At 48.6% G+C, this 25,153-nt stretch overlaps 1 protein-coding gene across 2 annotated transcripts in view; it reads right to left on the bottom strand.

Moving 5' to 3' along the window:
- The window catches only part of LOC106592553 (zinc finger protein 385A), a 322,502-nt gene that overhangs the window by 16,634 nt on the left and 280,715 nt on the right, over positions 1-25,153 (bottom strand). For both annotated transcript variants that reach the window (XM_045696335.1, XM_045696336.1), the window contains 2 exons: positions 6,043-6,226; positions 924-1,283 (listed from right to left, as the gene is read on the bottom strand). In XM_045696335.1, the coding sequence (XP_045552291.1) occupies positions 924-1,283; positions 6,043-6,226 (544 nt within the window). The remainder of the gene's footprint in view (positions 1-923; positions 1,284-6,042; positions 6,227-25,153) is intronic.

Genomic DNA, 25,153 nt, shown 5'->3' on the forward strand with positions numbered 1-25,153 from the left:
ACCACATCCCCACAGAGAAGCATGGTGGTGGCAGCATCTTGCTGTGGGGATGTTTTTCAGCGGCAGGGACTGAGAAACTGGTCAGTATTGAAGGAATGATGGATGGCGCTAAATACAATGAACTTCTTGAGGGAAACCTGTTTCAGTCTTCCAGAGATTTGAGACTGGGATGGAAGTTCACCTTCCAGCAGGACAATGACCCTAAGCATACTGCTAAAGCAACACCCGAGTGGTTTAGGGGAAACATTTAAATGTCTTGGAATGGCCTAGTCAAAGCCCAGACCTCAGTCCAATTGAGAATCTGTGGTATGACTTAAAGATTGCTGTACACCAGCGGAACCCAGATTGCTGATAATGGGCCTCTGTACGCCTATGTAGATATTCCATAAAAAATCTGCGGTTTCCATCTACAATAGTCATTTACAACATTAACAATGTCTACACTGTATTTCTGATCAAATTGATGTTATTTTAATGGACAACAAAATGTCCTTTTCTTTCAAAAACAAGGACATTTCTAAGTGACCCCAAACTTTTGAAATGTAGTGTATATAATTTGTATCAAGGTGTACAACATCTAAAGACCTGCATCACCATACTGAGAGATTTGTAGTTTCTAAAATGACTTATTTAGGTGTTATTGGATCCTTTGTTCATGTTTTCCATGGCCACAATACTGCAGAACGAGCAATGAGGAAGTCTATGGCGGATGGGGTATGTTTCTCAAAACCAAGTGAAATTACAAAAAAAGTATTTGGACCTTTCTATAACATGACATTTACATAAAGAAATTGAGAATTGTTTCAAAAATAGTGAACCAGCCCTTTAAGTACTGACTATTCCGAGGACTACTAAGTGTCCTCTCCTAGATTCATGACCTGGGAAGGCCACTATACCATACACCCATACACTAAGCTATGTACCTTTGTTGTGAGCCTCCAGCTGTGAGAGGGAGTTGACGGACACTTTACACAGTGAGCAGTAGAGGAGCTTCTTGGCCTTGTCCTCCTCTGTCTCTGGGCCAGCTGGGGCCCCGGGAGTCACAGGGGCCACTGGAACACCACTCTGCTCAGGGTTGATGGTGTCGAAACCCATGGGGGAGTCAGAGGATGAGGGGAGAAGGGGAGAAGGGGTGAGGGTGGTCAGCATGGGATACACGGAGGGGGCAAGGGGGGAGTCGGGGGTAGGAGGGGTGGAGAGGGGAGGCAGGGGGGGTAGGGGGCCAGGCGGGGCCATGAGAGGCCCCCCGTTTAACAGTGGTGGCAGAGAGAGGCGTGGTTCATCTAGAAAGGGAAAGAGTAAAAATATAATGTCAAATGAAATGCAGTGTTGGCAGAAAATCTAAACAGACTTGTTTTTCTGAGTTAAAGCGTGTAACTAAAACAATGAAGTGTTTACAATAGACTTTCGATGATGTCTTGCAAGTATGTATGCGGTGAAGCAAAGTCAAAATGTTTCATTTTAACATGTAACCAACCACATCCTTACCCAAGCCAAGCCAGAGGCCCCTTCAAGTACAATACACTGGCTGGTTCTGAGATCACGCACTAAAGTAAAGGACTCCAAAAGCAAAACACTGGCCTGGCATTATGGGAAAGTATTTTAGTATTCAGTATGACCTTATCATTGTGAAGTGTTACTATAGCAATTATATATGGGGATTGGAGGAAGCAGGCCTGAAACCAGGGACAGAGCCTGTGTCCCTCCAGCCCTCTCCTCTGGCTGCTGTGTGTGGTCAGATATTGTGGTTACAGGAGGAGGCAGGAGTGGTATTTATCCCCTGCGTACCCTAATCCTCCAGCCCTCTTCTCCCTGGCCATCCTAAATGATTCATGAGTTTAGAAAACCATCTCTGTTCTAATGAACACTCAACATTATTCATTATGCTGCAGGGTGCCCTCTCTCCTCTCTCCGCCTGGCCTCTGTCCCACCTCTGACTCAGACAAACAACACACACACACACACTAACGACCAGGGAAATGGCTGAGGGTCCAGTGTCACAAGAAAGTCTTGGATGGAAAAAATCATTCTTTCACATTTAGATCATGGCAGGCTTGTTTTGTCTCTCCTTCCCTCTGGAAGTCTCTCAGAGCCTCGCTCATTGAGTGACTGCAGGGCTGTAGGCTACAGAGATTGTCAGACTGGCCTCTTAAACACTATTGTGCCGAGCCCATAGTTCTAGAAACTATGGTGAATGCATAACCAGGCCAGATCAGTACAGCTTGGCTGGGTTCATAACCAGTCCCTTTCAGAGCTCTGGGTTCAGCTCTCCAGTCCTCTTTAGAGCTTTGGGTTCAGTTTTCTACTCCATTTAGAGCTCTGGGTTCAGCTCTCCAGTCCCTTTTAGAGCTCTGGGTTCAACTCTCCAGTCCCCTTTAGAACTGTGGGTTCATCTCTCTAGTCCCTTTTAGAGCTCTGGGATCAGCTCTCCAGTCCCCTTTAGAGCTCTGGGTTCAGCTCTCTATTCCTTTTAGAGCTCTGGGTTCAGCTCTCTACTCCCTTTAGAGCTCTGGGTTCAGCTCTCTACTCCCTTTAGAGCTCTGGGTTCAGCTCTCTACTCCTTTTAGAGATCTGGGTTCAGCTCTCTACTCCTTTTAGAGATCTGGGTTCAGCTCTCTACTCCTTTTAGAGCTCTGGGTTCAGCTCTACTCCTTTTAGAGCTCTGGGTTCAGCTCTCTACTCCTTTTAGAGGTCTGGGTTCAGCTCTACTCCTTTTAGAGCTCTGGGTTCAGCTATCTACTCCTTTTAGAGCTCTGGGTTCAGCTCTCTACTCCTATTAGAGCTCTTTGGTCAGTTCTCTACTCCCTTTAGAGCTCTGGGGTCAGTGGAGAGCAAGTCACAAGAAAGAGAAATAAACACCCATCAGACCCCTTCAGAATGTCCAGTACTTCTGTCATGACAACATAACCCTATGGTTCCAGCGGTGGGTCAAAGACACAAAATACATATGAAAACATAGTTAGGATGTGAAAACATGTTAAGTCCCTCACCATCAGTTAGTAGTTCTGATACTGTATGACTGGGCTGAGGGCTGGACTGGGCTGAGGGCTGGACTGGGCTGAGGGTTGGATTGGGCTGAGGGCTGGACTGGACTGAGGGCTGGACTGGACTGAGGGCTGGACTGGACTGAGGGCAGGACTGAGGGCTGGACTGGGCTGTGGGCTGGACTGGGCTGTGGGCTGGACTGGGCTGAGGGCTGGACTGGGCTGAGGGCTGGACTGGGCTGTGGGCTGGACTGGGCTGCGGGCTGGACTGGGCTGAGGGCTGGACTGGGTTGAAGGCAGGACGCTGTGTGACTTAAGGACTGCAGGCTACATATCACCCTGTGAAGCAGAGAGGCGGCCAGACTGCCCCCATAAACATTTTACATTATTGTGGTGCCCCGACACTGTACTGTGCTGGCTCGGATATGTTATTTTCACATTGTCATTTCAAATATGGTTCCAGCAGCTATGGTGGAATGCATAGGCAGGCCAGCCCAGTACAGCTCAGTTTGGCTCGGCTCCATTTGGCCCAGTAGTGTGGAAATGGTATTAGTGCTCGGGTGTAGGTGGGACAAAGCCACAAGAAAGATATAAAAACATGTGGGGAGAAGAAAGGCAGCCAGACACAATCTTGAGGTTAGGAGTTATAACACTGAATAATGTATTCTGGTCTCTGTCTTTACCAATGGCTGTTATTCTTTCAGCTTTGTTTGATGACACCTGCTCTGTGTTCCCATGGTGAAATTGTCTGGTAAACAGTGTTCGGTACTCAGTATAACCTTTCCAAATGCCACCGTCACCAGATTGAACATTTTCCCTTGTTCTTTCATTCCTAAGTGTTTTTTATCCACAGAGGGATGGAGAGACAGACGGAGTGAGACTGGTGACAGTGAGGGAATGGAAAGTTCTGGTTGGTGAGGAGAGGAGATGGGCAGAGACTGAAGCAGAAGAGAGAGGAGAGAAACAGCCACACCCTCCACAGTGCCCTCTGTCTCTAACAACCAATCTGTCACACCAACAGCACCGAATTACATTAGTGCCCTGATCTGTTTCACCTGTCCTTGTGCTTGTCTCCACCCCCCTCCAGGTGTCACCCATCTCCACATTGTCCCCACCCCCCTCTGTTTGTCTGTTGCCGGTTCGTCTTGTTTGTCAAGTCAACCAGTGTTTTTGTCTCAGCTCCTGCTTTTCCCAGTCTGTCTTTTCTCACCCTCCTGGTTTTGACCCTTACCTGTCCTGTCTCTGAGCCCGCCTACCTCACCACTCTGCCTGACCTGACCCTGGGCCTGCCTGCCGTCCTGTACCTTTGCCCCTACTCTGGTTTAACGACCTCTGCCTGACCTGACCCTGGGCCTGCCTGCCGTCCTGTACCTTTGCCCCACTACTCTGGATTATCGACCCGTCTGCCTTGACCTGTCGTTTGCCTGCCCCTGTTGCTGTAATCAACATTGTTACTTCAACACCGTCTGCACTTGGGTCTTACCTTCAAACCTGATAGTTAGATGAAACTATTAAACTGAGATCAGCTGTGATCTTTCCATACCAATAAATGTCATCCTACAGCTACACTAACCTGTCTTATTCTCCTCCACTCACATCATATTCCTCTCTCTCTCCCTCCATCTACTCCCTCTCTCCCTCTGTCTCACCAGTCATTTAGCACCCTTTCCCCTTTCTGTCCTCCCAGACCCCACAGTTGATTTTGACTGTATAACAAATCACATTCTAATGCACAGTCAAACACAACTCATAATTATAAACATACCACCAGGGGGTCCGAAATGAAGTGGCCAAGAAAAGCTGCTGAGTCATGGTGCCATTATTTTTATAAGTCACCTGTTTCTCTGAGGTCAACCTCTAAATAGGTAGCCTTGTCCCAGATCTGTTTGTGCTGTCTTGCCAACTCCACGTGACAATGACGATCGGAATGACATAGGAGTTGGCAAGAAAGCACAAACAGATCTGGGACCAGAAGATTCCTTCAAAGAAGTCAGAGAACTCAAGAGCATCATTTCAGGTCCAACAGCACATGCTGTTGTCCCCAGATTAACCTGCTTGTTGGCAGGGAATCTTTTCCGTGATGCGATGTGCTACTCTAGAGTCTCCGTGGTGATGGTGCTACTCTGCCGTCTCTGTTCAAAGGTCCTGTTCCAGAACTGTACTACTCAAAATGAGTCCTTACTTCCTTCCTTGTTCCCTTCCTAAAAATAATCCCTAATCTGAAATGATTGGTGAAATCAAGGGGTTTCCATAACACAGCTTTCACCAATTTAGTGTCATGTCAGATCAGTGGTTACTTCAAGGGAGAAAGGAAGGAATGTATTTGTAAAGTATTTAAACTTGAAACTAGGTTCTGCAAGAATGTAGAGCCAAATATAGCTCCTGTTTCGAAGTCCTTAGTGAGTCTCAGCTTCTCTCCGGCATATTTGTCATTTCAGGGTCAGTGGGACAGCAATGACAGAAGAGATCTGGGCCTGAGTCGGTGGTGCTGACACTGCTGTTCTGGTGGGAATGTGAGAGGAGCAGACTACGGCCTTTAGCCAAGGTCAGATAAAACACAGAGACAGGAGCCATAGAGGACCAGAACAAAATACTTGAAAACCTATGGGATTGTTATTCCTTCATATTTGTGAAGAGCTATTCATATATCCCTCAGCATATAGTGGTCAGTTCATGTAGAAAATACTACAGTGAATACTACAGTATTATGGTAAAAAAAACACTACAGTAATGTCTGCAAAACACTACAGACCGTAAAAACACTACACTTTTTTAAAGAGTAAATACTCCGTATTTAATTTGCATATACTCTGCCCATTCCCCTCCCCCATATCATAATTTGTGCCACCCATAAGTGAGAAACCTACATGCCAAGTATAGACCATGTTGTGTTCCCTACAGGTTATAGAAAAGAGCAGAAGCCTTGAACTATCTGTTCAGAACCCAGTCCTTCCTTCCTACCTATTTTAGTATTTCTCCAGTAAGTTCCAGAAGGAGAAAGCTGCCACCTACATGTAAGTGCTAGGAGGCATTGCAGGTCTCTCTCCTCCATGATTACCTGGGTTACAGGGGTTGCTGATGTCAGGGGCAGAGGTAGGGGGTTCACCAGGGAGGGATGGAGAGGAGGTGAGGAGGACAGGTCGGCCCAACTTGTCACCCTCCTGGGGGCGACTCTTGGAGGTCTCGATGCCTTTGACTCTTCGTGCATGGCGGTTGCCTTTGTAGTGGGCTTCTGCCTGGCTCTGGAGAGAGAGAGGAGAGAAAGAGAGAGTGAGTGAGTGAGTGAGTGAGTGAGTGAGTGAGTGAGTGAGTGAGTGAGTGAGTGAGTGAGTGAGTGAGTGAGTGAGTGAGTGAGTGAGTGAGTGAGTGAGTGAGTGAGTGACATTATAAAATCCATGTACACAAACAACAAGTGTGCGGTTAAAATAGGCAAAGAATACACACATTTCTTCCCACAGGGCCGTGGGGTGAGACAGGGATGCAGCATAAGCCCCACCCTCTTCAACATATATATCAACGAATTGGCGAGGGCACTAGAAAAGTCTGCAGCACCTGGCCTCACCCTACTAGAATCTGAAGTCAAATGTCTACTGTTTGCTGATGATCTGGTGCTACTGTCCCCAACCAAAGAGGGCCTACAGCAGCAACTAGATATTCTGCACAGATTCTGCCAAACCTGGGCCCTGAAAGTAAATCTCACTAAGACCAAAATAATGGTGTTCAAAAAAATACAAATTCCATCTAGACACCGTTGCCCTAGAGCACACAAAAAAACGATACATACCTTGGCCTAAACATCAGCGCCACAGGTAACTTCCACAAAGCTGTGAACGATCTGAGAGACAAGGCAAGAAGGGCATTCTATGCCATCAAAAGGAACATAGAATTTGACATACCAATTAGGATCTGGCTAAAAATACTTGAATCAGTTATAGAACCCATTGCCCTTTATGGTTGTGAGGTCTGGGGTCTGCTCACCATCCAAGAATTCACAAAATGGGACAACCATTTTGAACCTGGAGAAGAGTCCCCTAAGCAAGCTGGTCCTGGGGCTCTGTTCACAAACACAAACACATCACACAGAGCCCCAGGACAGCAACACAATTAGACCCAACCAAATCATGAGAAAACAAAAAGATAATTACTGACAGGCTTAGGAGAGGAGAGGAGGAGTGAGAAGAGGAGAGAGGAGAGGGGAGGGAGGTGAGAGGGGGTCCTTGCTGGAGAGGTGGAGGAATGGTGGCTTGGACGTGGCTGGATGGACAGCACAAGGGATGGCTATGTGGTTGGGATGGCTGAGAGGGGAGGAGAGGGGAGAGACAGCTTTGGCTGGATAGCTGGACCACAGGGGGTGGCTCAGTTGTTGGGATGGCTGGGGACAGACAGGGAGAGGTGAGAGGGGAGAAGAGGGACTCAGGCTAGTGCCCATGTGGTATGGATGGCGCTGGCACTAGCCTTTAGGTCAGGGCATCAGGTATGTCCAGTCCCTGCTGGGTCCATTGACGTGACAATGACATGGGAGTTGGTAAGACAGCATAAACAGATGAGGGAGTCAGGCTGGGCCGGATGGTTATAGCACTATCCCCTGTGGTCAGGGTATCAGGTATGTTCTGTACCCGGTGTGCCCGGGCACCAGCCAGCATGGTAGTTATCTCTCTAAGGCTGTAATTGGCGATGACAGACTCTCCTACCCTGAGAGTGTATATAGCATCTCCCCCTGCATCCCTAACCCTCGCAGGGTCTTAAGGAGCTGCCAGGCTACAGAAAACAGGCTTGAGCCCTGAGATGAGGTACATGTAGGAATGAAGGGAGATTTATGGATCTATGGTGGAGCAGAACACTGATGGAGGCACGTGCACACACACACACACACACACACACACACACACACACACACACACACACACACACACACACACACACACACACACACACACACACACACACACACACACACACGGAGATGGAGGCTTTCTTAATCTCAACAGGAGCTCATGTGTTTCTGGATGGAAAGAAGGGAGAGAGAAATAGGGGGATGGGGGTTATGGGATAGAAAGAAGGCTGCTAAAAGAGGTACGGAGACAGCTGTGAAGAACCATGCAGAGAGAAAGGAAAAAAAGAGAGAACTGCATATCTTATCAAGAGGTAAGATAGAAACAACCTGTGATAGAGAGAAGTGATTGTGATCGCTAAGTGTCTTAAAGCGTACTGAGAGGAGAGCTGTGGCACAAGCACACGCATTACAGTACAGCTGCAACTCCAGATGAACATAGAGAGAGGAGGGAGGGAGGGACGGAGTGTGGGAGAGTGGGAGAGACGGAGGGACGGAGGGAGTGAGGGAGAGAGGGAGAGATGGAGGGAAGGAGTGAGGGAGGGAGTGAGGGAGAGATGGAGGGACGGAGAGATGGAGGGAGTGAGGGAGAGAGGGAGAGATGGAGGGAGGGAGTGCGGGATGGAGTGAGGGAGAGAGAGAGGGACAGAGGGACGGAGTGAGGGAGAGAGGGAGGAGCTGGACCCACTTGGTCATGCTGCAGCACTGAGTGGCGTTGAACAATGCAGCATAACACCAGCCTGTGAAATCCCTCCTGTCCTGCAGCAACATACAGCAAGGTTATACACACACACACACACACACACACACACACACACACACACACACACACACACACACACACACACACACACACACACACACACACACACACACACACACACACACACACACACACACACACACACACACACACACACACACACACACACACACACACACACACACACACACACACACCACCCCCCTTTCTCTTTGCACCCCTCTAGACCCCTTTATCCTCACCCCCCTCTATCCTCCTCTCTTCCTTTACCCAGAGTGCAATAAAGCTGTCAGAGAGCAGGGCCATAATCCTGACCCTTGACAAATGAATTTTATGATAAGTTGTGGCAGCCAATTTGAGGCTTTCCACACTCTAAATAATGCTGTGTGAAGAGAAAGAGAGAGAGGAAGAGAGATAGAGAATGAGATCGAGATAAAGAGAGACAGAAAGAGAGAGAGAGAGAGTAAGATGGGGAGAGAGAGAGTTAAAGAGAAAGAAAGAAAGAGAGAAAGATGGAGTGATAGACATGGAAACAGCGAGAGAGAGAGAGAGAGAGAGAGAGAGAGAGAGAGAGAGAGAAAGAGAGGAATATGAATATATGAATGTAGCATTGAAGCATGAAATTACCTGGCTGACCTGAGCATGGATTGGATGGGGGGATGAGGAAACATCTACAGATGGTGATATGGTACTATTATCAGAGGCCATTCGTCAGATTAAAAGTGAGGCTTTATCTAAGAAATAAAGACATAACTGTTAGTGTCATAGCTTCCAATTGACCTACTGTACTATCATGCTGGAAAAAGCTGTAGTCCTTGGTTAAAGCACAGTGCTAACCTATTTTCCATAGCGTAATATACTGTGTTGTGTGTCATACAGCACTAGCGTTCTATGATGCAGAAACAGAGGATGGGCTCCTGCCCTATGGGCCCTTCTGGCTCAGACAAGGCTGTCATCCATGACAGATTCATAGTGTGTTACAGTATGTAAACCACGACCTGTCTGTGTTGTCAGATCCATCCTGGTAGTTTAGTGTAGTGTAGTGTAGTGTAGTGTTGGGTAGAATAGTGTAGTGTAGTGTTGGGTAGTGTAGGGTAATGTAGTGTAGGGTCGTGTTGGGTAGTGTAGTGTTGGGTAAGGTGGTTTAGGGTAGTGTTGGGTAGTGTAGTGTAGGGTAGTGTAGGGTAGTGTAGTGTTGGGTAGGGTGGTTTAGGGTAGTGTTGGGTAGTGTAGTGTTGAGTAGTGTAGGGTGGTGTAGGGTGGTGTAGGGTAGTGTAGTGTTGGGTAGGGTGGTTTAGGGTAGTGTTGGGTAGTGTAGTGTTGAGTAGTGTAGGGTGGTGTAGGGTGGTGTAGGGTAGTGTAGTGTAGGGTAGTGTTGGGTAGTGTAGTGCTGGGTAGGGTGGTTTAGGGTAGTGTTGGGTAGTGTAGTGTTGGGTGGGGTGGTTTAGGGTAGTGTTGGGTAGTGTCTTGTATTTTAGGGGAGTGTCTTGTATTGTAGAGTATGGTGGTGTAGGGTAGTGTAATGTAGGGTAGTGTCGTGTAGGGTAGGAGAGGGTAGTGTGGGGTAGAGTAGGGTAGTGTAGGGTAAGGTGTGGTATGGTAGTGTAGAGTAGGGTAGTGTGGTGTAGAGTAGGGTAGTGTAGAGTAGGGTAGGGTATGGTATGGTAGTGTAGAGTAGGGTAGTGTGGTGTAGAGTAGGGTAGTGTAAAGTAGGGTAGGGTAATGGTATGGTAGTGTAGAGTAGGGTAGTGTGGTGTAGAATAGGGTAGTGTAGAGTAGGGTAGGGTATGGTATGGTAGTGTAGAGTAGTGTAGGGTCTGGTATGGTAATGTATGGTATGGTAGTGTAGAGTAGGGTAGGGTCTGCTATGGTAATGTATGGTATGGTAGTGTAGAGTAGTGTAGGGTCTGGTATGGTAATGTATGGTATGGTAGTGTAGAGTAGGGTAGGGTGGTGTAGAGTAGGGTAGTGTAGAGTAGGGTAGGGTAGGGTATGGTAGTGTAGAGTAGGGTGTGGTATGGTAGTGTAGAGTAGGGTAGTGTGGTGTAGAGTAGGGAGTGTAGGGTAGGGTATGGTAGTGTAGAGTAGTGTAGGGTCTGGTATGGTAATGTATGGTATGGTAGTGTAGAGTAGTGTAGGGTCTGGTATGGTAATGTATGGTATGGTAGTGTAGAGTAGTGTAGGGTCTGGTATGGTAATGTATGGTATGGTAGTGTAGAGTAGGGTAGGGTCTGGTATGGTAATGTATGGTATGGTAGTGTAGAGTAGGGTAGGGTATGGTATGGTAATGTTTGGTATGGTAGTGTAGAGTAGGGTAGGGAGTGGTAAGGTAGTGAAGTGCAGTGTAGTGTAGGGTAGTGTAATGTAGGATAGTGTATTGTACGGTAGGAGAGGGTAGTGTGGGGTAGAGTAGGGTAGTGTAGGGTAGGGTGTGGTATGGTAGTGTAGAGTAGGGTAGTGTGGTGTAGAGTAGGGTAGTGTAGAGTAGGGTAGGGTAGGGTAGGGTATGGTATGGTATGGTAGTGTAGAGTAGGGTAGTGTGGTGTAGAGTAGGGTAGTGTAGAGTAGGGTAGGGTAGGGTAGGGTTGGTATGGTAGTGTTGAGTAGGGTAGTGTGGTGTAGAGTAGTGTAGAGTAGGGTAGGGTAGGGTGGGGTATGGTATGGTAGTGTAGAGTAGTGTAGGGTCGGGTATGGTAATGTATGGTATGGTAGTGTAGAGTAGGGTGTGGTAAGGTAGTGTAGTGCAGTGTAGTGTAGGGTGGGGGGGGGGGGCTTTGCAGAGGCTGGCGCTGAGGGTGAGCGGGGTGCTGAAATCCTTCTCAGGTACCTTTCCGAGCTAGCTGTGGGTCGAGGGTCATAGATGGCCACCCAGAGGTAGATTACGTAGCTCTTTATTGGTCGGTGTCAATATTTACCAGCATGTTTATGTGTCATACTTGTATGGCTGAGAGGTCCCGTTCTGGGCTATAAACAGTGAGCTTATACCCAGCATGGAAACTGGGCCCTTGCAGGAGCAGGAAAATATTTACATTACGTGGAAGGCATCAGCAAATGACAGACATATTATATATGGCTCTGGGAGACATGAAACCTGGGGAGGCTTGTGGCGGAAGAATCAGAATGAGTTGTGTAACATAGATAATTAAGATGTCTTATCTGCATAATATGCTTATGTGATATACTTGTTATTAGAATGTATCCCTTCGGACTCTGGTGTTGGCAGTTGTACTTCTTCCCTCAGCTGGGGCTCAGTCACCTGGGGCCCAGAGAGGGGAGAGGTCAGGCTAGTCTTTCACATGTCCCTGGTGCTATGCAGAATATCAGAAAGGGAAGAGGACAGGAGAGAACATTGTCTTTATATGCTAATGTGTCTTTACCTATTCTTAAACCATGTGAAGGGATGGCGTGATTAATGGGGAACCAATTACTTGTCTCCACAATGTCTGTGAGCCAGTCACTCCCTCCTTTGGCATTGGGGGATGTGTGTGGTAGTGTCTGGAACCATTGTATGTCCTCTCTGATGTTGCACTTATCCTGGGATAGTGTATAACCTAGAGGCTCACTCCCCTCAGTGAGCTTGTCCAGGAGTGGAGTCAAGAGGGGGTTTACTTGAGATGGGAGTATCTGGAGTTGACAATTGATTTATGCCATTGGTCAAGTTGGTATTTTTGTTTTATGAGTACCAGGAATTAGATCGGAACCTCGTCTTAGGGCCAAACTGAACGATAATATATAGCGAATGCTATCTGGCTACGGGTTACTGCTTTCTCATTTAAAAAGTCTCACCTTGTGACCCGTTCCAAACATCTGTGGTTTGTTATGTAGACTAGGGGGTGGATCTTTGCTATAAAAGATCTCAGTAGACTTTGTGTTGGCGCTCTCAACGGATCATCAGAGATGGTTATTCGTCGACCAGCCATCGCTATTGCAAAGCTATTACTATTAAAGATTTAGTTTAAGTATAACTCTGACTTGTGTGATAAGTTCGTCTCTCCTCATTTGATAGTAAAGAAATGAACCACCACAGGCTACATTCTTCGATCTTGTCTGTTTAGATAAGGTAGAGGCCAAATGTGTTACTTGTGTAGGCTACATTCTTCGATCTAGTCTGTTTAGATAAGGTAGAGGCCGAATGTGTTACTTGTGTAGGCTACATACTTCGATCTAGTCTGTTTAGATAAGGTAGAGGCCGAATGTGTTACTTGTGTAGGCTACATTCTTCGATCTAGTCTGCTTAGATAAGGTAGAGGCCGAATGTGTTACTTGTGTAGGCTACATTCTTCGATCTAGTCTGTTTAGATAAGGAAGAGGCCAAATGTGTTACTTGTGTAGGCTACATACTTCGATCTAGTCTGTTTAGATAAGGTAGAGGCCAAATGTGTTACTTGTGTAGGCTACATACTTCGATCTAGTCTGTTTAGATAAGGTAGAGGCCAAATGTGATGTCAAACATGTATGTATATTTCTTTCCAGAAAACCATTCCACTCGGTCAGGGCGGAGTATATTTCCACAATATATTTTAAAAAGTGTCACACTTTCACCAGCAGAGCCACACAGGATCTAGAGTGTCTTATGGAGGGCTCTACCTCTGTGGCCTGCACAGCTCTACTGCTGCCTAGAAGAAACCAGCTCTGCACCACAAAAACCACACAGAGGCCATGATTGTAGGCTGTTCAGTAATACTAGATGTGGGTTACTGGACACTCCCTCTAGGTGTGTTATTGGACACTCCCTAGCCTGTGTGTGGGTTTGTGTGCAGCAGGAAAATATGCATCTGACTTATATATGCCACAGGATACTATACCTATAACAGCCAAGGTCCAATACTCAGCTGTAGGCCAACAGACTAAAGGGACTTTCTACTGATGGATACACTGATAGTGTGATTTGCTACAGTAAGATAAAGAGAGGCCTTCTAAAGCATTCAGAGAATGTTGGTGATACGAGACATTAAACCTACTTTTTTTTACTTTTAAAAAACCATATGTTGCATTCATGCACACTGCATTACAACATTACACATCTAGATAAACCTATACCCTATGTTTTGCTTTTGCACATGAAAAACACCTGGAGATAAACTATACCATAAGGGTTGACAGATGAAAATGCTGTTTTTAACAGAGTGGATGATTCACATTAATCAGACTATAGAAGAGAAGGAGGTCTAAAAAACCTGATGCTGCTGCACATATTTCTGGAGAGATTTCATGTGTGTCACAAATCTCCTATGGGCCCTGGTCCAAAATAGTGCACTTCATAAGGGGCCATTTGCAACACAGATTTTTTTTACATTTTAGCAGATGCTCTTATCCAGAACGACTTGCTCAAGGGCACACACATTGTTGGCTCTGGGAGTCAAACCAGCAACCTTTCAGTTCTCAGGCCTAACGTGCTAACCACTAGGCTACCTGCCTCCCTAGACTTCAATGTCATTGGGTATGCTTATGTGAAATCAGTTTCCATACCCCCAAGAACATCCTAAATCAACTTTCCCATGTTGATCTGGGGGAGAGAAAATCCCTTTGAAATGTGGAGGAAAATCCTATTTCATGCTCTCAGCTTGCTGTCTCTTTGCCAGGCCGTCATTGTAAATAAGAATTTGTTCTTCTTAATTGACTCGCCTGGATAAATAAAGTTTAAATAAAACAATTGCCTAGCAACACTATAGGGCCATAACTTCAGTACTGTACTACAGACCTGGGTTCAAATACTATTTGAAATCATTTAAAATAGTTTATCTGTGTTTGATTGAGCTTACCTGTTGCATTGGAATCAATAGAAAAGTCCCCAAAATACAAAATCCTGTCCATCTTGCACGCCAGGCAGGCTACAGCAAACACATTCAAATATTATATTATAGTATTTGAACCCATTTCTGCTGTACAACATCTCACACTCACAACTCTCACTTGGGCTCCAAAAACCAGATTCCAACGAGGCCCCCACTGCCAAGCCACAACATAACACAAACAGACACAAACAGAAGCACACAAGCAGAAGACACAAACAGAAGAACACAAGCAGAAGACACAAACAGAAGCAAACACAACAGAAACACAAATAGATGTACGCATCACATCCATGGTGTCACCACTTTTTTTCCCAGAGAAATAAACAAAGAGACAAAGAATAGCAAAGAGGAAATAGCCTTCTAAACAGTGTATATAGTGGTAGGAGCTGTCCTGTATGGTGGGTTGTGGTAGGAGCTGTCCTGTATGGTTGGTTGGGGTAGTAGCTGTCCTGTATGGTGGGTTGTGGTAGGAGCTGTCCTATATGGTGAGTTGTAGTAGTAGCTGTCCTGTATGGTGGGTTGTGGTAGGAGCTGTCCTGTATGGTTGGTTGTGGTAGTAGCTGTCCTGTATGGTGGGTTGTGGTAGGAGCTGTCCTGTATGGTGAGTTGTGGTAGCAACTGTCCTATATGGTGGGTTGTGGTAGGAGCTGTCCTGTATGGTGGGTTGTAGTAGTAGCTGTCCTGTATGGTGGGTTGTGGAAGGAGCTGTCCTGTATGGTAGGTTGTGGTAGGAACTGTCCTGTATGGTGGGTTGTGGTCGGAGCTGTCCTGTATGGTGGGTTCTGGTAGGAGCTGCCGTGTATGGTTAGGTTGTGGTAGCAGCTGTCCTGTATGGTGGGTTGTGGTAGGAGCTGTCGTGTATGGTGGGTTGTGGTACTAGCTGTCCTGTATGGTGGGTTGTGGTAGTAGCTGTCCTGTATGGTGGGTTGTGGTCGGAGCTGTCCTGTATGGTGGGTTGTGGTAGGAGCTGTCGTGTATGGTGGGTTGTGGTAGAAGCTGTCCTGTATGGTGGGTTGTGGTAGGAGCTGTCGTGTATGGTGGGTTGTGGAACTAGCTGTCCTGTATGGTGAGTTGTAGTAGTAGCTGTCCTGTATGGTAGGTTGTGGTAGTAGCTGTCCTGTATGGTGGGTTGTGGTCGGAACTGTCCTGTATGGTGGGTTGTAGTAGGAGCTGTCCTATATGGTGGGTTGTGGTAGGAACTGTCCTGTATGGTGGGTTGTGGTAGTAGCTGTCCTGTATGGTGAGTTGTGGTAGGAGCTGTCCTATATGGTGGGTTGTGGTAGGAGTGGCCTGTATGGTGGGTTGTGGTAGTAGCTGTCATGTATGGTGGGTTGTGGTAGGAGCTGTCCTGTATGGTGGGTTGTGGTACTAGCTGTCCTGTATGGTGGGTTGTAGTAGTAGCTGTTCTGTATGGTGGGTTGTGGTAGTAGCTGTCCTGTATGGTGGGTTGTGGTAGTAGCTGTCCTGTATGGTGGGTTGTGGTAGTAGCTGTCCTGTATGGTGGGTTGTGGTACTAGCTGTCCTGTATGGTGGGTTGTGGTAGGAGCTGTCTTGTATGGTGGGTTGTGGTAGGAGCTGTCGTGTATGGTGGGTTGTGGTAGGAGCTGTCCTGCATGGTGGGTTGTGGTACTATCTGTCCTGTATGGTGGGTTGTGGTAGGAGCTGTCGTGTATGGTGGGTTGTGGTAGGAGCTGTCGTGTATGGTGGGTTGTCGTAGGAGCTGTCCTGTATGGTGGGTTGTGGTACTAGCTGTCCTGTATGGTGGGTTGTGGTAGTAGCTGTCTTGTATGGTGGGTTGTGGTAGGAGCTGTCGTGTATGGTGGGTTGTGATAGGAACTCTCCTGTATGGTGGGTTGTGGTCGGAGCTGTCCTGTATGGTGGGTTCTGGTAGGAGCTGTCGTGTATGGTTAGGTTGTGGTAGCAGCTGTCCTGTATGGTGGGTTGTGGTAGGAGCTGTCGTGTATGGTTAGGTTGTGGTAGCAGCTGTCCTGTATGGTGGGTTGTGGTAGGAGCTGTCGTGTATGGTGGGTTGTGGTACTAGCTGTCCTGTATGGTGGGTTGTGGTAGTAGCTGTCCTGTATGGTGAGTTGTAGTAGTAGCTGTCCTGTATGGTAGGTTGTGGTAGTAGCTGTCCTGTATGGTGGGTTGTGGTCGGAACTGTCCTGTATGGTGGGTTGTAGTAGTAGCTGTCCTGTATGGTGGGTTGTGGTAGGAGCTGTCCTGTATGGTTGGTTGTGGTAGTAGCTGTCCTGTATGGTGGGTTGTGGTAGGAGCTGTCCTGTATGGTGGGTTGTGGTCGGAGCTGTCCTGTATGGTGGGTTGTGGTCGGAGCTGTCCTGTATGGTGGGTTGTGGTAGGAGCTGTCGTTTATGGTGGGTTGTGGTAGCAGCTGTCCTGTATGGTGGGTTGTGGTAGGAGCTGTCGTGTATGGTGGGTTGTGGAACTAGCTGTCCTGTATGGTGAGTTGTAGTAGTAGCTGTCCTGTATGGTAGGTTGTGGTAGTAGCTGTCCCGTATGGTGGGTTGTGGTCGGAACTGTCCCGTATGGTGGGTTGTGGTAGGAGCTGTCCTATATGGTGGGTTGTGGTAGGAACTGTCCTGTATGGTGGGTTGTGGTAGTAGCTGTCCTGTATGGTGAGTTGTGGTAGGAGCTGTCCTATATGGTGGGTTGTGGTAGGAGTGGCCTGTATGGTGGGTTGTGGTAGTAGCTGTCATGTATGGTGGGTTGTGGTAGGAGCTGTCCTGTATGGTGGGTTGTGGTACTAGCTGTCCTGTATGGTGGGTTGTAGAAGTAGCTGTTCTGTATGGTGTGTTGTGGTAGTAGCTGTCCTGTATGGTGGGTTGTGGTAGTAGCTGTCCTGTATGGTGGGTTGTGGTACTAGCTGTCTTGTATGGTGGGTTGTGTTTGGAGCTGTCTTGTATGGTGGGTTGTGGTAGGAGCTGTCGTGTATGGTGGGTTGTGGTAGGAGCTGTCCTGTATGGTGGGTTGTGGTACTAGCTGTCCTGTATGGTGGGTTGTGGTAGGAGAATTCGTGTATGGTGGGTTGTGGTAGGAGCTTTCGTGTATGGTGGGTTGTGGTAGCAGCTGTCCTGTATGGTGGGTTGTGGTACTAGCTGTCCTGTATGGTGGGTTGTGGTAGGAGCTGTCGTGTATGCTGGGTTGTGGTAGGAGCTGTCGTGTATGGTGGGTTGTGGTACTAGCTGTCCTGTATGGTGGGTTGTGGTAGTAGCTGTCCTGTATGGTAGGTTGTGGTAGTAGCTGTCCTGTATGGTGAGTTGTGGTCGGAGCTGTCCTGTATGGTGGGTTGTGGTAGGAACTGTCCTGTATGGTGGGTTGTGGTAGGAGCTGTCCTATATGGTGTGTTGTGGTAGGAACTGTCCTGTATGGTGGGTTGTGGTAGTAGCTGTCCTGTATGGTGAGTTGTGGTAGGAGCTGTCCTATATGGTGGGTTGTGGTAGGAGTGGCCTGTATGGTGGGTTGTGGTAGTAGCTGTCGTGTATGGTGTGTTGTGGTAGGAGCTGTCCTGTATGGTGGGTTGTGGTACTAGCTGTCCTGTATGGTGGGTTGTAGTAGTAGCTGTTCTGTATGGTGGGTTGTGGTAGTAGCTGTCCTGTATGGTGGGTTGTGGTAGTAGCTGTCCTGTATGGTGTGTTGTGGTACTAGCTGTCCTGTATGGTGGGTTGTGGTAATAGCTGTCTTGTATGGTGGGTTGTGGTAGGAGCTGTCGTGTATGGTGGGTTGTGGTAGGAGCTGTCCTGTATGGTGGGTTGTGGTACTAGCTGTCCTGTATAGTGGGTTGTGGTAGTAGCTGTCCTGTATGGTGGGTTGTGGTAGGAACTGTCCTGTATGGTGGGTTGTGGTAGGAGCTGTCCTATATGGTGGGTTGTGGTAGGAACTGTCCTGTATGGTGGGTTGTGGTAGGAGCCGTCCGGTATGGTAGGTTGTAGTACTAGCTGTCCTGTATGGTGGGTTGTGGTAGGAGCTGTCCTGTATGGTGGGTTGTGGTACTAGCTGTCCTGTATGGTGAGTTGTAGTAGTAGCTGTTCGTATGGTGGGTTGTAGTACTAGCTGTCCTGTATGGTGGGTTGTGGTAGGAGCTGTCTTGTATGGTGGGTTGTGGAAGGAGCTGTCTTGTATGGTGGGTTGTGGTAGGAGATGTCGTGTATGGTGGGTTGTGGTAGGAGCTGTCCTGTATGGTGGGTTGTGGTAGTAGCTGACCTGTATGGTGGGTTGTAGTAGTATCTGTCCTGTATGGTGGGTTGTGGTAGGAGCTGTCTTGTATGGTGGGTTGTGGTAGGAGCTGTCGTGTATGGTGGGTTGTGGTAGGAGCTGTCCTGCATGGTGGGTTGTGGTACTATCTGTCCTGTATGGTGGGTTGTGGTAGGAGCTGTCTTGTATGGTGGGTTGTGGTAGGAGCTGTCGTGTATGGTGGGTTGTGATAGGAACTGTCCTGTATGGTGGGTTGTGGTCGGAGCTGTCCTGTATGGTGGGTTCTGGTAGGAGCTGTCGTGTATGGTTAGGTTGTGGTAGCAGCTGTCCTGTATGGTGGGTTGTGGTAGGAGCTGTCGTGTATGGTTAGGTTGTGGTAGCAGCTGTCCTGTATGGTGGGTTGTGGTAGGAGCTGTCGTGTATGGTGGGTTGTGGTACTAGCTGTCCTGTATGGTGGGTTGTGGTAGTAGCTGTCCTGTATGGTGAGTTGTAGTAGTAGCTGTCCTGTATGGTAGGTTGTGGTAGTAGCTGTCCTGTATGGTGGGTTGTGGTCGGAACTGTCCTGTATGGTGGGTTGTAGTAGTAGCTGTCCTGTATGATGGGTTGTGGTAGGAGCTGTCCTGTATGGTTGGTTGTGGTAGTAGCTGTCCCGTATGGTGGGTTGTGGTAGGAGCTGTCCTATATGGTGGGTTGTGGTAGGAACTGTCCTGTATGGTGGGTTGTGGTAGTAGCTGTCCTGTATGGTGAGTTGTGGTAGGAGCTGTCCTATATGGTGGGTTGTGGTAGGAGTGGCCTGTATGGTGGGTTGTGGTAGTAGCTGTCATGTATGGTGGGTTGTGGTAGGAGCTGTCCTGTATGTCGGGTTGTGGTAGGAGCTGTCCTGTATGGTGGGTTGTGGTACTAGCTGTCCTGTATGGTGGGTTGTGGTAGTAGCTGTCTTGTATGGTGGGTTGTGGTAGGAGCTGTCGTGTATGGTGGGTTGTGATAGGAACTGTCCTGTATGGTGGGTTGTGGTCGGAGCTGTCCTGTATGGTGGGTTCTGGTAGGAGCTGTCGTGTATGGTTAGGTTGTGGTAGCAGCTGTCCTGTATGGTGGGTTGTGGTAGGAGCTGTCGTGTATGGTTAGGTTGTGGTAGCAGCTGTCCTGTATGGTGGGTTGTGGTAGGAGCTGTCGTGTATGGTGGGTTGTGGTACTAGCTGTCCTGTATGGTGGGTTGTGGTAGTAGCTGTCCTGTATGGTGAGTTGTAGTAGTAGCTCTCCTGTATGGTAGGTTGTGGTAGTAGCTGTCCTGTATGGTGGGTTGTGGTCGGAACTGTCCTGTATGGTGGGTTGTAGTAGTAGCTGTCCTGTATGGTGGGTTGTGGTAGGAGCTGTCCTGTATGGTGGGTTGTGGTAGTAGCTGTCCTGTATGGTGGGTTGTGGTAGGAGCTGTCCTGTATGGTGGGTTGTGGTCGGAGCTGTCCTGTATGGTGGGTTGTGGTCGGAGCTGTCCTGTATGGTGGGTTGTGGTAGGAGCTGTCGTTTATGGTGGGTTGTGGTAGCAGCTGTCCTGTATGGTGGGTTGTGGTAGGAGCTGTCGTGTATGGTGGGTTGTGGAACTAGCTGTCCTGTATGGTGAGTTGTAGTAGTAGCTGTCCTGTATGGTAGGTTGTGGTAGTAGCTGTCCCGTATGGTGGGTTGTGGTAGGAGCTGTCCTATATGGTGGGTTGTGGTAGGAACTGTCCTGTATGGTGGGTTGTGGTAGTAGCTGTCCTGTATGGTGAGTTGTGGTAGGAGCTGTCCTATATGGTGGGTTGTGGTAGGAGTGGCCTGTATGGTGGGTTGTGGTAGTAGCTGTCATTTACATTTCAGTCATTTCGCAGACGCTCTTATCCAGAGCGACTTACAGTAGTGAATACAGTTCATACATTTTTTGTTGTTGTTTTGTTCTGGCCCCCCGTGGGAATCGAACCCACAACCTTGGCGTTGCACACACCATGCTCTACCAACTGAGCCACAGGGAAGGCTGTCATGTATGGTGGGTTGTGGTAGGAGCTGTCCTGTATGTCGGGTTGTGGTACTAGCTGTCCTGTATGGTGGGTTGTAGAAGTAGCTGTTCTGTATGGTGTGTTGTGGTAGTAGCTGTCCTGTATGGTGGGTTGTGGTAGTAGCTGTCCTGTATGGTGGGTTGTGGTACTAGCTGTCTTGTATGGTGGGTTGTGTTTGGAGCTGTCTTGTATGGTGGGTTGTGGTAGGAGCTGTCGTGTATGGTGGGTTGTGGTAGGAGCTGTCCTGTATGGTGGGTTGTGGTACTAGCTGTCCTGTATGGTGGGTTGTGGTAGGAGCTGTCGTGTATGGTGGGTTGTGGTAGGAGCTGTCGTGTATGGTGGGTTGTGGTAGCAGCTGTCCTGTATGGTGGGTTGTGGTACTAGCTGTCCTGTATGGTGGGTTGTGGTAGGAGCTGTCGTGTATGGTGGGTTGTGGTAGGAGCTGTCGTGTATGGTGGGTTGTGGTACTAGCTGTCCTGTATGGTGGGTTGTGGTAGTAGCTGTCCTGTATGGTGGGTTGTGGTAGGAACTGTCCTGTATGGTGGGTTGTGGTAGGAGCTGTCCTATATGGTGGGTTGTGGTAGGAACTGTCCTGTATGGTGTGTTGTGGTAGGAGCCGTCCTGTATGGTAGGTTGTAGTACTAGCTGTCCTGTATGGTGGGTTGTGGTAGGAGCTGTCCTGTATGGTGGGTTGTGGTACTAGCTGTCCTGTATGGTGAGTTGTAGTAGTAGCTGTTCGTATGGTGGGTTGTAGTACTAGCTGTCCTGTATGGTGGGTTGTGGTAGGAGCTGTCTTGTATGGTGGGTTGTGGTAGGAGCTGTCTTGTATGGTGGGTTGTGGTAGGAGATGTCGTGTATGGTGGGTTGTGGTAGGAGCTGTCCTGTATGGTGGGTTGTGGTAGTAGCTGTCCTGTATGGTGGGTTGTGGTACTAGCTGTCCTGTATGGTGGGTTGTGGTAGTAGCTGTCCTGTATGGTGTGTTGTGGTACTAGCTGTCCTGCATGGTGGGTTGTAGTACTAGCTGTCCTGTATGGTGGGTTGTGGTAGGAGGTGTTCTGTATGGTGGGTTGTGGTAGTAGCTCTCCTGTATGGTGGGTTGTGGTAGGAGCTGTCCTGTATGGTGGGTTGTGGTACTAGCTGTCCTGAATGGTGGGTTGTGGTAGTATCTGTCCTGTATGGTGGGTTGTGGTAGTAGCTGTCCTTTATGGTGGGTTGTGGTAGTAGCTGTCCTGTATGGTGGGTTGTGGTAGTAGCTGTCCTGCATGGTGGGTTGTGGTAGTAGCTGTCCTTTATGGTGGGTTGTGGTAGTAGCTGTCCTGTATGGTGGGTTGTGGTAGGAGCTGTTCTGTATGGTGGGTTGTGGTAGGACCTGTCCTGTATGGTGGGTTGTGGTAGGAGCTGCCGTGTATGGTGTGTTGTGGTAGGAGCTGTCCTGTATGGTGGGTTGTGGTACTAGCTGTCCTGTATGGTGGGTTGTAGTAGTAGCTGTTCTGTATGGTGGGTTGTGGTAGTAGCTGTCCTGTATGGTGGGTTGTGGTAGCAGCTGTCCTGTATGGTGGGTTGTGGTAGGAACTGTCCTGTATGGTGGGTTGTGGTAGTAGCTGTCCTGTATGGTGAGTTGTGGTAGTAGCTGTCCTATATGGTGGGTTGTGGTAGGAGTGTCCTGTATGGTGGGTTGTGGTAGTAGCTGTCATTTACATTTCGTACGAGCCTTATCAGAGGACTTACGTAGTAATCTTTTTGTTTGTTCTGGCCCCCGTGGGATCGCACCTTGGCGTTGCACACATGCTCTACCAACTGAGCCACGGGAGGCTGTCCTGTATGGTGGGTTGTGGTAGGAGCTGTCCTGTATGTCGGGTTGTGGTACTAGCTGTCCTGTATGGTGGGTTGTAGTAGTAGCTGTTCTGTATGGTGTGTTGTGGTAGTAGCTGTCCTGTATGGTGGGTTGTGGTAGTAGCTGTCCTGTATGGTGGGTTGTGGTACTAGCTGTCTTGTATGGTGGGTTGTGGTAGGAGCTGTCTTGTATGGTGGGTTGTGGTAGGAGCTGTCGTGTATGGTGGGTTGTGGTAGGAGCTGTCCTGTATGGTGGGTTGTGGTACTAGCTGTCCTGTATGGTGGGTTGTGGTAGGAGCTGTCGTGTATGGTGGGTTGTGGTAGGAGCTGTCGTGTATGGTGGGTTGTGGTAGCAGCTGTCCTGTATGGTGGGTTGTGGTACTAGCTGTCCTGTATGGTGGGTTGTGGTAGGAGCTGTCGTGTATGGTGGGTTGTGGTAGGAGCTGTCGTGTATGGTGGGTTGTGGTAGTAGCTGTCCTGTATGGTGGGTTGTGGTAGTAGCTGTCCTGTATGGTGGGTTGTGGTAGTAGCTGTCCTGTATGGTGGGTTGTGGTAGTAGCTGTCCTATATGGTGGGTTGTGGTAGTAACTGTCCTGTATGGTGTGTTGTGGTAGGAGCCGTCCTGTATGGTAGGTTGTAGTACTAGCTGTCCTGTATGGTGGGTTGTGGTAGGAGCTGTCCTGTATGGTGGGTTGTGGTACTAGCTGTCCTGTATGGTGAGTTGTAGTAGTAGCTGTTCGTATGGTGGGTTGTAGTACTAGCTGTCCTGTATGGTGGGTTGTGGTAGGAGCTGTCCTGTATGGTGGGTTGTGGTAGGAGCTGTCCTGTATGGTGGGTTGTGGTAGGAGCTGTCGTGTATGGTGGGTTGTGGTAGTAGCTGTCCTGTATGGTGGGTTGTGGTAGTAGCTGTCCTGTATGGTGGGTTGTGGTAGTAGCTGTCCTGTATGGTGGGTTGTGGTAGTAGCTGTCCTGTATGGTGTGTTGTGGTACTAGCTGTCCTGCATGGTGGGTTGTAGTACTAGCTGTCCTGTATGGTGGGTTGTGGTAGGAGGTGTTCTGTATGGTGGGTTGTGGTAGTAGCTCTCCTGTATGGTGGGTTGTGGTAGGAGCTGTCCTGTATGGTGGGTTGTGGTACTAGCTGTCCTGAATGGTGGGTTGTGGTAGTATCTGTCCTGTATGGTGGGTTGTGGTAGTAGCTGTCCTTTATGGTGGGTTGTGGTAGTAGCTGTCCTGTATGGTGGGTTGTGGTAGTAGCTGTCCTGCATGGTGGGTTGTGGTAGTAGCTGTCCTTTATGGTGGGTTGTGGTAGTAGCTGTCCTGTATGGTGGGTTGTGGTAGGAGCTGTTCTGTATGGTGGGTTGTGGTAGGACCTGTCCTGTATGGTGGGTTGTGGTAGGAGCTGCCGTGTATGGTGTGTTGTGGTAGGAGCTGTCCTGTATGGTGGGTTGTGGTACTAGCTGTCCTGTATGGTGGGTTGTAGTAGTAGCTGTTCTGTATGGTGGGTTGTGGTAGTAGCTGTCCTGTATGGTGGGTTGTGGTAGCAGCTGTCCTGTATGGTGGGTTGTGGTACTAGCTGTCCTGTATGGTGGGTTGTGGTACTAGCTGTCCTGTATGGTGGGTTGTGGTAGTAGCTGTCCTGTATGGTGGGTTGTGGTAGGAACTGTCCTGTATGGTGGGTTGTGGTAGGAGTATCTGTCCTGTATGGTGGGTTGTAGTACTAGCTGTCCTGTATGGTGGGTTGTGGTAGGAGCTGTCCTCTATGGTGGGTTGTGGTACTAGCTGTCCTGTAAGGTGAGTTGTAGTAGTAGCTGTTCGTATGGTGGGTTGTAGTACTAGCTGTCCTGTATGGTGGGTTGTGGTAGGAGCTGTCTTGTATGGTGGGTTGTGGTAGGAGCTGTCTTGTATGGTGGGTTGTCGTAGGAGCTGTCGTGTATGGTGGGTTGTAGTAGGAGCTGTCCTGTAGGGTGGGTTGTGGTAGTAGCTGTCCTGTATGGTGCGTTGTAGTAGTATCTGTCCTGTATGTTGGGTTGTGGTAGGAGCTGTCTTGTATGGTGGGTTGTGGTAGGAGCTGTCGTGTATGGTGGGTTGTGGTAGGAGCTGTCCTGTATGGTGGGTTGTGGTAGTAGCTGTCCTGTATGGTGGGTTGTGGTAGTAGCTGTCCTGTATGGTGGGTTGTGGTAGTAGCTGTCCTGTATGGTGGGTTGTGGTACTAGCTGTCCTGCATGGTGGGTTGTAGTACTAGCTGTCCTGTATGGTGGGTTGTGGTAGGAGCTGTTCTATATGGTGGGTTGTGGTAGTAGCTCTCCTGTATGGTGGGTTGTGGTAGTAGCTGTCCTGTATGGTGGGTTGTGGTAGTAGCTGTCCTGTATGGTGGGTTGTGGTAGTAGCTGTCCTGTATGGTGGGTTGTGGTAGTAGCTGTCCTGTATGGTGGGTGGTGGTAGTAGCTGTCCTGTATGGTGGGTTGTGGTAGTAGCTGTCCTGTATGGTGGGTTGTCGTAGTATCTGTCCTGTATGGTGGGTTGTAGTACTAGCTGTCCTGTATGGTGGGTTGTGGTAGGAGCTGTCCTCTATGGTGGGTTGTGGTACTAGCTGTCCTGTATGGTGAGTTGTAGTAGTAGCTCTTCGTATGGTGGGTTGTAGTACTAGCTGTCCTGTATGGTGGGTTGTGGTAGGAGCTGTCTTGTATGGTGGGTTGTGGTAGGAGCTGTCG

The sequence above is a fragment of the Salmo salar genome, chromosome ssa15 (genome assembly GCF_905237065.1).
Source record: "Salmo salar chromosome ssa15, Ssal_v3.1, whole genome shotgun sequence".
Classification (NCBI taxonomy): domain Eukaryota; kingdom Metazoa; phylum Chordata; class Actinopteri; order Salmoniformes; family Salmonidae; genus Salmo; species Salmo salar.